This window comes from Mustela erminea, chromosome 16 (genome assembly GCF_009829155.1).
Source record: "Mustela erminea isolate mMusErm1 chromosome 16, mMusErm1.Pri, whole genome shotgun sequence".
Lineage (NCBI taxonomy): Eukaryota > Metazoa > Chordata > Mammalia > Carnivora > Mustelidae > Mustela > Mustela erminea.
In genome coordinates, this window is record NC_045629.1 from 76,646,564 (window position 1) to 76,658,916 (window position 12,353).

At 53.0% G+C, this 12,353-nt stretch overlaps 1 protein-coding gene across 4 annotated transcripts in view; it reads left to right on the forward strand.

Annotated features, from left to right (window-relative positions):
• The window catches only part of CCN4 (cellular communication network factor 4), a 36,425-nt gene extending 27,140 nt beyond the window's left edge, over positions 1-9,285 (forward strand). For all 4 annotated transcript variants that reach the window (XM_032315613.1, XM_032315614.1, XM_032315616.1 and 1 more), the window contains 3 exons: positions 1,616-1,876; positions 5,143-5,336; positions 6,918-9,285. In XM_032315613.1, coding sequence (XP_032171504.1) covers positions 1,616-1,876; positions 5,143-5,336; positions 6,918-7,217 — 755 coding nt within the window. In that variant the 3' untranslated portion in view covers positions 7,218-9,285. The remainder of the gene's footprint in view (positions 1-1,615; positions 1,877-5,142; positions 5,337-6,917) is intronic.
• Positions 9,286-12,353: the final 3,068 nt, after the last annotated feature.

The window sequence follows — 12,353 nt, forward strand, 5'->3', positions numbered from 1 at the left end:
GCGGTAGTGCCTTTCCTGCTCCCTGCACGATCACTTCCCAGGACAAACGGCCGTCATGCCAGGCTGAGACTCCGCGTCTAGCTGTGTCATCTTCGGCACGTGACTCAACTTCGCTGAGACTCAGTTTTGCTGTAGGTGAAAATGCGGTGGTGTTTCCTTATAGGACGAAATCAGCAATGCATGAAAGTCTGGCCCAGAGCAGGTCAGGTGGCCAAGAACAGAGACAGAGCTTAGGAACACTTCACTCCTGTTAGATATTGGGATTATTACTGTCAACAACCGGCTGCCAGCGAATCCGGGAGATACGCCGGAGCTTTGGGCAGACTTCGGATTCCAAACTAGCCCTCCTTGGGTGGACACCCCTGCTGCCTGGGAGCCCTATGCTTGTATTTCCAGACACTGTCCTCAAGGCTACATGGCATCCAGGGGGCAGCACTGGCCGGGCCCTGCAGCCCCAGGTCCCTCCCGCCCTCCAGGCTTCTGTAACCATGTCCTTCTCATGTCTAAGGAAGAACTCTTGAGGTCACTCACCCCACCACCAGCTCCTCCAAGGACAGAGCATCCATCACTCCCCCGCCAGGGCTCAGGTTATGGGACGAGGAGTGTCTCCCGACTCGTCTCCTCTGCTGCTTACATCTCATCCAGCGGCAATTCCTTCCAAACACACCCAGAAGCTGGGCTCCCGGTCCCTCCAGGGTGTGAGCACGGCCCCCCCCAGCCTGGATTATAGGGGTGGCCTCCTGACTGTCCCTACTCCCTGTTCTGTTCAGCAGCTCCCGGGCTCTTGTGAAGCACGGGTCGACTCAACAGTTCCTTACGGAGCACACACTGCACGTCGAGCTGCTAACAGTTCTGAGCCACCAAGGAAGCCCACTGTCACCTCATCTCTGGCTACCCCTAACCTCCCAGGTCTCTTCCCTCCCTCCCTAAAAGATCCCCCACCAACACCCGTGCCAGTGAACTTCCTTACCTCCTTCCCCCTTTGCCGAAGCAGCACCACACAGGCAAGGGGTCTGCCTTCATCAGCCACCGCCTCCCCCCCACCCACCCCTCCTTTTCGTTGTTCTCGCGCACACCGGTAGCCTTCCGTTCTCTGTATGATCTCTGCATCCTTCCTGAGTGGCCCCCACTGCACGGGAAGCTCTACGAGGGCATGGTTTTGTCCGTTTTGTTCACTGTATCTCCAGAGCCCAGAACCTTCCGTAAATGCCTGCCTTGAATGAGTGGGATCTTTGTTCCCAAGTGTTATGATAGGTTTTACACTTGGCCCCTCAGTACCCTGGCCCTAGAGGTCTTCCTCAGTGCTCAGCTCTGTGCCATGTGCTGGGACAGCATGGGTGGGACAGGACAGGTGGCACAGGTTCCAGTCCCGACCAGACTCTGTCTCCTCACCACGGCCAGCCTGGCCCCGGGGTCTCTTGATGGCTGGTGGCTGAGTCGCACCCCACACTCTGGGAGGGAGAAGGGGGGCTGGCTGGGCCCTGCCTGCCTTGCCGGCCTGCCAGCCCCCAGGGTGGGCACTCCCCAGGTTCGGGGCCAGGTCCAGGGGCGGGCGGTGTCCCCGTGGGGGCACGATGCCCAGCGGGCCTGACCCCAGCGGCACATGTGTTTGCAGAGGTGGTCGGCGTGGGCTGCGTCCTGGACGGGGTGCGCTATACCAACGGCCAGTCCTTCCAGCCCAACTGCAAGTACAACTGCACATGCGTGGATGGCGCGGTGGGCTGCACACCCCTGTGCCTGCGCGCGCGCCCCCCGCGCCTCTGGTGCCATCGTCCCCGGCGGGTCAGCATCCCTGGTCGTTGCTGCCAGCAGTGGGTATGCGACCACGAAGCCAGGAGGCCACGCAAGACAACACAGCGCCACACTGGTGCTCTAGGTGGGTGTGAGGAGTCGGAGGACAGAGTGCAGGAGGGGGTGGTGATAGGAAGGGGGAGGGGAGGGGGAGGAGAGGGCGGGGCCCTGACTCCCTATGATTGGCATGCAAGTGCAATGACTCCCAGTCCCCAGACCTCTGCCCACTAGCTGTGTGACCTTGGCAAAGCCATCTGTCCTCTGCGACCCTATTTCTCTCTGTGTCCCAACTGTTCTGTGAGGTCCTCCCAACACAAAATGAGAAAGGGCTTTATAAAGAACAAAGCCAGATCCATGGGATTCATTGTTATCCTACTTAAGAGATTAGACTGGGGCGTGTGCAGCACCCGGGGAAGGAGAAGCAGGGATACAAGGTATAAGAGCAGGAGAGGGGGTGGGTGGCTTCCCTCACGACGGAGAATAGATGGGCAGGTGAGGCTGCAGCCAGGTACACAGGCCGGAGGGAAGTCCTGGAAAGGGAGGGCAGGGACAAGCCCACTGGTTTTACCACTGCTTGCTGCAGTGGCCCAACGCCAGCCTCTTAGCAGGTACCAAATCCGTAGTTGTCTTAGGGATGGATAAATGGATGGATGGATGGGCAGATGGATGGATGGATGGATGGTTGGGCCAATGAGGATCTGAGCTAGGCCAATGGAAGTGGAAGTGGCAAGGAAGGGACAGAGGTGAGAGAGACGCTGCGTGAGAAGTAAGCCTGAGGCCATGGCCTCAATCCACTGCGTGGAATGAAGGAGAGAGAGGGGTAGACAGTGACTCTCGGGCTCATCGTGACCTGGGAGGGAACATGAGAGGGACACATTAAGGATAAAGAATTGCACCGTTTGAAACAGCTTGAGTTTGAGGCTGGCATGGCCCAGAGGAGTTCTGAGGGTGCTGGTAATTTTTTAAAAAGCTATTAAGTGCATGAGATTGCTCAAGGAGGCTGTGCTGAGCAGCGTTTCTCAGCCTGGGTTCAGATATCTCGAACCTGAGACTCCTGTGCACTGTGTGGTGTTTAGTGGCACTTCTGGCCTCTATCTGCCCCTCCCCCAAGTAGCAACAACCCGCAATACCTCCAGACATGCTGTTTGTACCCTGGGGCACCCAATCCTCTGGGGGAGAACCACGTGTGTGGCCCTGGAGATCCCGCCATTCAAGACGAGGGAGAGAAGAGAGCTGGGGAAGACAAGTCCAAGCGGCAGGATGAAAACCGGAGAAAGAGGTTTGGCAGGAGCCGAGTGAAGAAGGTGTTCCAGAGAAGACCCTGGAAAGCCAGGGTGGGAGGGGACCAGCCCAGGCGATGGAGACCCGCCTCCAGGCTGTGTGCCCTCAGTGGCTCTGCCTGCGCGGGGGAGGAGGGTGATCCTGCCCTGCCCGCCCTTCAGGGGTGCACAGTCTCTCTGGAGGGGTTTGGGGTGGCTCCCAGGGTCTGAGCCAGCCCCATGAAGAGGCTGTCCCATGTCCACGGAGGAGGAGGCAGGGGAAGCTCCGTCGTAGCAGGCCCGCCACACTCCCCACGGCAGAGCCACGCATGGGTCACTGGGGGCGGGGCCGTGGCTGTCTGCCCATTGTGTGTGGCCCAGTGACCCCCTTCTGACCCGGGACAAGCAGGGCCCCCGCCTGCTGGTGGGCGACCCAGAAACCAAAGCCCTTTTATCCTCCTAGGCAAATCCTCCGCGCTCGCCCCGCGGCCATCCCCGCCGCACTCTCCGCTGTCCTCAGATGCTTCTCCTGCTTTCCTCCACCTCTCAAGTCTCTGGGAGCTCCCCTCTCTCACGCATTCATGCCGCCTTCATCCCGCCCTATTCCCTGCACGCCCGCTACCTTGGTGCGGGTGGGGGTGGGCATCCGGCGCTGCCCCTTCCCCTTGCTCCCTCCTTCCGATTCCCTTAGGTGTCTCCTCTTCGCTACATTTCCCTTTGCCACTCGCTGCCCCTCCCCCACTCTTTTATTCCTTTCCTGCCCCCTCCTGTTCTCCCCCATAAACCATGCAAAGCTCGCTCTCTCCTTCTCTACCGTCTGTCTCTCCCTCTCTCTCCCTCTGCCGGTCCCTTCCTCGGCTTCCCGTGATGCCCACCTGCTGGGTGCTTGTGCGTGTGTCGGGGCTGGACTGACTGACGTCCTCTTCAAACCCTCGTCTCGCGTATCTCGTGGTCTTTCCGTGGGATCCATCTTCTCCCTTCCTGGCTTTTTATCTGCCTCCGCCTCGAGCTCCGTCCGTTTCTCCATTACTCAGAGACCACTCCCCACATTCTAGATGCTGCGATTCGTACGTTAATAGAGCCAGACAAGTCCATAGTCCATAGTGTCTCATGGTTCACCTCCCCTCCAATTTCCCTCAACTCCCGTCTCCTCTCCATCTCCCCATGTCTTCCATGTTAATTGTTCTGAAAAACCACCTGAGGGTTTTGAGGGGTCGGGGGGTGGGCGGTTGGGGGTACCAGGTGGTGGGTATTAAGGAGGGCACGGATTGCATGGAGTGCTGGGTGTGGGGCAAAAAACATGAACACTGTTACGCTGAAAAGAAATTAAAAAAAAAAAGTTTAGAAAAGAAAAAATAAAAAATAGAGCCAGACAAGACTTGTGCAGTTAACAGTCAAGAAACCATACGAGCTCACATTTACTGAGCCAGGGATGGCTCCCAGCTTTCACAGATGTGAGGACGATGCTATCGCCAAACCCCATTTGCAGGTGGGGAGACTGAGGCAGGAGGTGGGCGCTATGGAAGTTCCAGCTACTGAGTGGCTTTGCTCAGAGTTGAACCCAGGGGACGTGGCTGTGTGTGTCCTTATCCACTCTGTCCTCAGCATCACCCGGCTTAGACATCAGGCACCAGCGTATAGACACTCCCTCTGATTTTCTCCATCTGAACTTGACCTCGGTAGGGGTAGGGCCAGTACGCTCCATTCTTCAAATCCCAGCGCCTTGCAGATGCCTGATACATACTCAGTCAACAGGTCCTTTCATTGTCACACCAGCCGTGGAAGGCTGTTCCAGTGAGGACACTGAGACCCGGAGGGAATTATCTGGAACCAGATAGCTTATAGGTAGTTGAATAGGATGGTAGGATTTGCACTCCGGTCCACCTGTCTGTGAAGATGGTTTTTCCTCTGGAGAACTACAGGAGCTCAGAACGGGTTCTCCTTTGCCAGGGGACCCATGATGGTTAGAAGTGGACTTGCCCTTTCGGGGCTGGGGGTCGACAGCCCGCCCCCCCTCCCCTTGGAGGTTCAGGTGGGAGAGAGGGGCTGCCAGCAGCTGGAAATTCATGGGCAGTCTGGTCTCTATCCTCAGCGGCCACAGGTGAGATGGAGTCGTGGCACAGGAACTGCCTCACCTACACAAGCCCCTGGAGCCCCTGCTCTACCACCTGCGGCTTGGGGGTCTCTACCCGGATCTCCAATGTCAACAGCCGCTGCTGGCCTGAGCAAGAGAGCCGCTTGTGCAGCCTGCGGCCCTGTGACGTGGACATCCGTCCGCACATCAAGGTCAGTCCACCTCCCCCGGGGCAGGGAAGGGGGAGCCATGTTGGACTTGCAGGCAGTAGAGCCTGCTTCAAGCCTGGCCCCTGGACTTCCTCGTGGGGGCCCTTTGTGAAATGGGAAGACACGTGGTGCCGGGGAGGGACCCTCGCTGACTGCAGCTCCCCCTCTGCTCCTGTCCCAGCCCACACGGCCCCCGGCACAGGCATGACAGCCATGCTGGGCAGTCGGGGAGCTGGAAACAGGGCTCAAGACAGCGGAGGTTCAGTGGCCGTCTATTGCTCCCTGCGTGTGACGGGGGCCACTCTCTATGTCTTGGAACCCCAGGCCCCTCATCAGTAAAACGTGGCGTGGGTCTCAGGCATCTCCTTCAGCTTGCAGAGTCTAAGATCCTTAAAACAAGGGATCTGGAATAGAGTAGGTCACGGCAGTTAGAAATGAGTCTGATTGGCCTCTCTCGAGGCCTCCTCACTTCTGTCTTAGGACTGGTCATCTGCCTTGCCCGGAAAAGAAAAAAAAAGAAAAGAAAAACTCAGCACTGACTCCATTTTTGGAGTACTGATAGTCTTGGGGTTGCTGAGGAGAGGGGGGCCTGGTAGACAAGGCAACTCAGCACCCCCAGACCCTCCTCGCCGGCTGTCCCCGCCCCTGCTCCCATGAGCTCCGTGCCGGCCGGCGGGATTCTTCCACCTCGTCCTTCTCCCCTTCTCTCTTCTTCTCCCTGTCTGATCAGGGACCTTGGCCACGCTGGCCTTCTGTACTTGGGGCTCGGTACACAGTAGGCACTCAGCCGATGTGGCTTCGCTGAGAGCATGGACGGAAAGGCTACCAGCAGCAGGAGAAACAGGAGCAAAGGTCCTAAGCTGGTGACTGCCTGGGGCTCTCGAGGGTCTCCCCCAACGTCTCAAGTCCTCGCTGCTGGTTCACGCTTCCCACTCAATTTTGGTCTTACAATTATGAACCTCAGATGGTTTTTCGAACCGTATACGCCTCAGCCCCCACGGAGCCTGGCTCTGCACCACGACCCTCCCTGTTCCGGCATGGCACCGGTCCATAGTAGAGCCATGACTGCGATGAGCTTTGTGAGTGCCTACGGTGTACCAAGCACGGACTTGGACTGTAGAGTCATAGAAAGGGCCTGCTCTTGACTGGCCCACATCCCAGCGGAGAGACAGAACACACTCTGGTTGGACAAGTTAGGTGAGGAGGGTATGTGCGAGAGGCTGGGGGTAGAGAGGAGGAGGAACAGGTTGGGGGAACGTGCATCTCCCCAGTCATGGAGCCCCGGGATGGGTCTGCTACTCACTAGCTGGGGTGTTGGGTGGACTGGAAAAGCGACACGGGCATTCTCTGTTGGGGACAGAGATACAATGATACAATGCCCTGAGAGGTCCGCGGTTAGTCCTGCATAGTGTGGCTGGGCCTTCCTGTGTTTGGGGAGGTCCTTCCCAGCTTAAAGGAGCCACAGAACTGAAGGAAAGGTGCAGTGGTCCCACATGGTGCGTGCAAAGAGAGAATTGAGGGCTTGGTGGGGAGGAGTGGCTGTTCATCTTCTGAGCAACCCAGCTGGAATCACCTTTCCTGCAGGAAGGGAAGAAGTGTTTGGCCGTGTACCAGCCAGAGGCACCCATGAACTTCACCCTCGCCGGCTGCATCAGCACACGCTCCTACCGGCCGAAGTACTGTGGGGTCTGCACGGACAGCAGGTGCTGCATCCCCTACAAGTCCAAGACCATCGATGTCGCCTTCCAGTGTCCCGATGGGCCCGGCTTCTCCCGCCAGGTCCTGTGGATTAATGCTTGCTTCTGCAACCTGAGTTGTAGGAATCCCAACGATATCTTTGCTGACTTAGAGTCCTACCCTGACTTCTCAGAAATTGCCAATTAGGCAGACACAAAACACGGGGCTCGGGGCCTGGCCCAGTGTTTGCAAGCCAGCCAGCCCTCTGAGGCCCACACTTGAGCCCTCTTCACCCACTTCCCACTGACTTCTAACTATCCTGATCCAGATCCTTGGCCCCCTGTCCTGTCTCCATCTACCCGAATATCCCATGCTGCATACACACTCCAGAAAAAGTGTCCATCTCCAAAGATTCTGGACAAAACCCAAGCCTGTCCAAGTCACCGGAAGTCTTGCCGGATCTCGCCGGAGTTCCGAGGAACAGCATCAGCGAGGCACTTAATATCACTCATTTCCGTTCTCGATCCCGAGCCATGAGACTCTCTGGGTCTATTCAGAAGGACAGATGGGATGTAGGACCCTGGACCAGTCTATCATCTGAGCCCTGCCAAGGGGCACCCTAACAGACAGTTCTGACCATAGCCCACCCACGGAGCTCTGATTCCGAAGATCTGTGCACCCTAAAGTCACCAAATATTTGCCAAGTGTTTGGTTGTTTGGTTTTGAAATTTAATGGAAAATTGTGTTCATTAGCCTAGGTTTTGTGGAGGTTAAGTCTGTCTTCGTCCCTGCCCAGTAAAGGGTAAAAATTGGATTCATTTTGGTCAGAAATGCAATTTAATAACTTTCACTCTTTTTCATGGGAAAAGTCTCTAGGGTCAGAGCAGGGTCAGCTCATTTTCAGAAGTGTCGGCCCCTAGCAATGAATCTGATGCTCATCCGCAGGACAGGGACAGCCGGCCAGCTCGGGCTCGCATCCACGCCCTCTCTCTGCTGGGGGGCTCGTGGGAGTTGGTAGAGCCCCTAGGATGGCCCCTGGGGCCCCGGGAATGGCTTCCGGGAGCATTTCTGCTCTTGCAGAGCCCTGGGCGACCCCGTCGTTGTCCGGGCCAGCCCAACTTGAAATAACCGACATAGTTATAGGCTGGATGTGGCTCAAACCAAGAACTGGAGCCAACTCAGCACGAGCCTGGGAAGCCAGAGTCGTCGGGTCACCCCCCTCGGCGCAGGACACCTCTCTTTCTGCCACAGGGACCCCTTCCACAGACTTAGGGTCTGTGGACCCAAACAACCCAGTTCTGGTGTGAAGACAGAGGTATACCAGTTGTTTAGAAACAGAAATATATTTTAACAGGAATCAAAAGCCAAAAAGGGGTTGGAGCTAAAACAGAACAGAAAGCTGTTAGGAGTTGAAACGAGGTTATTATTTATGTTATTAGTAGAATATAAATATTTACTGTTCTCTTTCTTTTATTTAGTACCTTTTGGGTCCCAGACCTAGTTCTCAGTGCTCTCTGTGCATTAGTTCCTGGAGAAGCTTTGCAATGCTGAAAAGTGCCCAGTATTATTTCTATTCTCACAAATGTGAAATGGAAGCCCAGAGAGGTATGGAGCCTTGACCAAAGTCGCCTGGCTGGTGAGAGAGGGAGCGGGGATTCTAATCCAACTCGAAATGACTTTCTAAGCCACGTCGCTGTCGCTGCGTGTACAGCTTCCAGACGTGTCGAGCGGGAAAGTATGTCGGCATCACCGACTTCACGGTCTCCTTTCCTACTCTTTTTACTGTCTCTCTGGCTCCTTTTCCAAGAGAAGAGTATCTGACTTTCTGATATTTTAGGTGCCTGAGCATCCAAAAATATATGGGCTAGACAAAACCCCATGGATTCCCTGCCGATTCCACCCCCCCCCAAATCAGAACCAGCTCTCATCGTGCATTTAAAAGATGATTTTGTCTACCCAGTGCTGCTGATGAGGGATGTGTAAGCTGTTCCTCAGGGAATTCTGTGTGGTGTGCAGAGGGATTCTGGAGGAGGACCAAGGGTGGGAATGGGCCCGCCTGACTGTACCTCCCACATGCCCGGTCCAGTACAAGGCATACAGTGGTGCTCAACACATATTTGATGAATTAAAAAAAACCTTGTATGTTTTCCTACTTTTACTCAGAGGCTTTCTTCTTCCAAAGGTACATGCCAGTCTAATTTTCATCAGCCAAGTCTTATTTTAAGCGCCATAGGGAAAGAGGCATTTAATATTTAAAGAAAGGTATATTTTTATTTTTATTCTTGTGTGAAGAGCTTTCGCCCTACGAATAGACTCTCCAATGAGCCCATGTGTGTCAGATTTTCTCAGAGTGAGATCTGTAAACGACAAAGACTGGATGACAGCTAACCGCATTTGAAATTCAGCAGAAACCCAAGAGCTAGGTTCTTAATGAATTTGCATCCCAATTTGGGAAAATGAGCATAGCTTCCAAGATCCTGGGAAGCCGGGCTGGAGAAATCTGGGATTATCCTGGGACTGAGAGGGCCAGCGTGTTTTGAGAAACAGACCGGTCCAGTGCAGAGAACGCCTCAGCCCCATGTTACCACGTCACTGGGAAGGAGGTTTGGGGCAAATGTAAGTAAGGAAGATCTCTCTAGCGGCCACGGTCACTCTGCCCTGGTGCAACCTACTTCAGTCAAAGTTAGGAATAAATAATCCCCATGCAAAAATGTCTCTTTATTGAAAGCTTACGTGGTACCACCCACTTTGCTAGCTTTTAAATGATCTTACTCATGATCACAAAAATTGTAAGTAAGCCTCTCGTTCCCATCTTTTCCACGAAAAGTTTGAGACTCAAAGAGGCTGAGAATTCAGCCAAAACACGCTGGAGCGCAAATTCCAGCTTACTCCACCGGGCCTTGCTCTCCGGGAGGCCTCCAGGCAGAGCATAAATGACCCCCAACCGAGTGTTCATTGGCTGGGGAATCCAGTGGGTGAGATAAATGAGCTCTCTAGTCCTTCGTAACTCCAGTCCCACGTTCCGGGGACGAGGAAAAGAAAGGATTTGTTAACCTTTGTTGAAGAAATCCACATTCGTGCTCAGAGTGAATTTCTTGGGCGTGCTCAGGCGGGCGGAGAGAGGAAACCTGCCTTCACCAAACCACTGCTTCTTGCTAAACCTTAAGCATTTGGGGAGCACCCCTGAGGGCCAGGCCTGGGCTAGGTGCTTCACTGCAATAACTTATTCAATCCTCATATCAAACCTATGAGGTGTAGCATTATAATCATTTTCCCATTTTAGAGGTAGGACACTGGGGCTCACAGGGGCTATTTGCGCAGTGTCTTACCAACTAGTGAACTGTGGACAAGGATTGCAAACCCGGGTCAGTCTGACACCTGAGCCATCTTTCCTGTCACTAAGCCCAGTTAGCATGCCCCCTAATTAAAAGATACAAGAGACGCTTTACCGACAAGACAATAATTACAATGATAATTTCAAAGTGATTTAGGGAGTGAATAAAGAAAGTAGATTCAAATGATATGATCCAACTGGTATAATTTCATTAACATTGTACTGTGTTAGAGATAATGGGGAAGCAATGTAGCCCCTGACTAGTCTATTGAATTAGGTCACTGCCTTTTTAAGGACTTACCTTGATCCAAAGTAACTGCCTTAAGCCTGCACAGCTGGGACTCGTGAACGGTCAGAATGGTCACCTGTGTATCTCTACACATACACACGTGTGTGTCTGTGTGTGTGTATATATGTCTATATCATATTCAGACTGTGACTTCGTATTTAAGTATTCCTACTGCCATTTTTGCAAGGGACTAAAATACAAAAGAAGGAATGTCTCAGAATTTCCCAACAGAGGAAAAAACAGCACTTGGGCAATCTGTCATGTTTTATAACATTCCTCATTTTCTCATGATCTGTGTAGCACAGAACGTGTTTGTTCAATGTGAAGGATTTTCATTGCTCAAATTCCCCATTTATGTTTTTCTCCTTAAAGCAATAAATCATCAGCAAAATCACCTCCTGGATTTGGTGGATTTTCTTGTACATTCAGTTATGATGCGCAAAGACGGAGCATTGAGTACATTTGATAAATGTGCAGATGGTGGAAAGTTAGGTCCCAGATAGTTTACGTATGGTAATAAAAATAGCTAGACATTTGGAGATGGGCTCAGAAGGATGAATTCTGGAATTCACAAAAGGTCGGTACTACAAATGGGTCCGGGCTGGAAGACACCTCCCACAAATACAAAAAGGAAACTTTAACATTCATGTGTTCATTTGTTCATTCACTGTCTCATTTATTCAGTGCCTTTCTACATCTCCAACTAGACTGTGGGTGCCTTGAGGTCAAGGACTATGACTGCATCCTCTTGGCCTCGCACAGTGTGCGCCATGTGTCAGGGGCTGGGTAAGCAGGGCTTGGACCCATGGAGAGACGGAGAGGAGGGGTATCTATTGCCAGCTGCCTTAGGAACTGGTGGGAGTAGAGAGACAGATAAAGCATGTTGCGGGATGAAATGGAAAGGGCTCTGACCCTGAGAGTCAAGTGGATCTTTTTGTACCTTATTCCTTCCTGGAATTCCTCTCTGCACCCACCTGAGCCTCAGTTTCCCCAGCTGTGAAATGCAGGAAATGACTGCACCTTCCTCAGGGGGATGATGCCGTGATGAATAAAATGCAAATGACATGCAAAGTTTGGAACAGAGCTTGGCAGACCATAAGTGCTTAACAAAACCAGTTATTATTGGCTGATGTTTCCGTGTCCTTGTGTCCTTGTCCATGTCCGTGCCCTTGTGAATGGGGGATAGTCAGCAAACGGAGAGTAAAAATTCGAGTCAATGTATGTGTCTGTGTATTTTGTTTTAGATCATTGTTTCACAGCAGCAAATATAAAGAGAAAGGGTCAGCAATGTTCAGTTGAGTGTTTTTCTACTTTAATCATATGCTGCTTGCTCCCTCACCTTTTCTGTTTGATGTTTTCATTAGATGTTATAATTTGATTAAACACTGGTTCTTTAAGGCAGGAAAGGTGCCATTCTTGTCTGTCCCCCAAACCCAGTGTAGCACATAGCACGCGCCCTGCTGTGTGAACAGATGTGCATCCAGCTGAGTACACAGGGTGAAAGACATGCGTGATGCCTTCTGGCCAAATCCCCCTCCTCCACTACCTCCAAAACACGTTCTGCTACTATAATAAAGTCAGAGGAGTGTCAATTCCAAGAAAAGAATAATTGCCTCATGAATTCTTTCCAAGAACATTTCTATCCTGAAGCAGAACTTTCTCAAAACCAGAAGTTAGATCATGGAATCTTATGGATGCCCCAGATGAAGATAAATGTGCA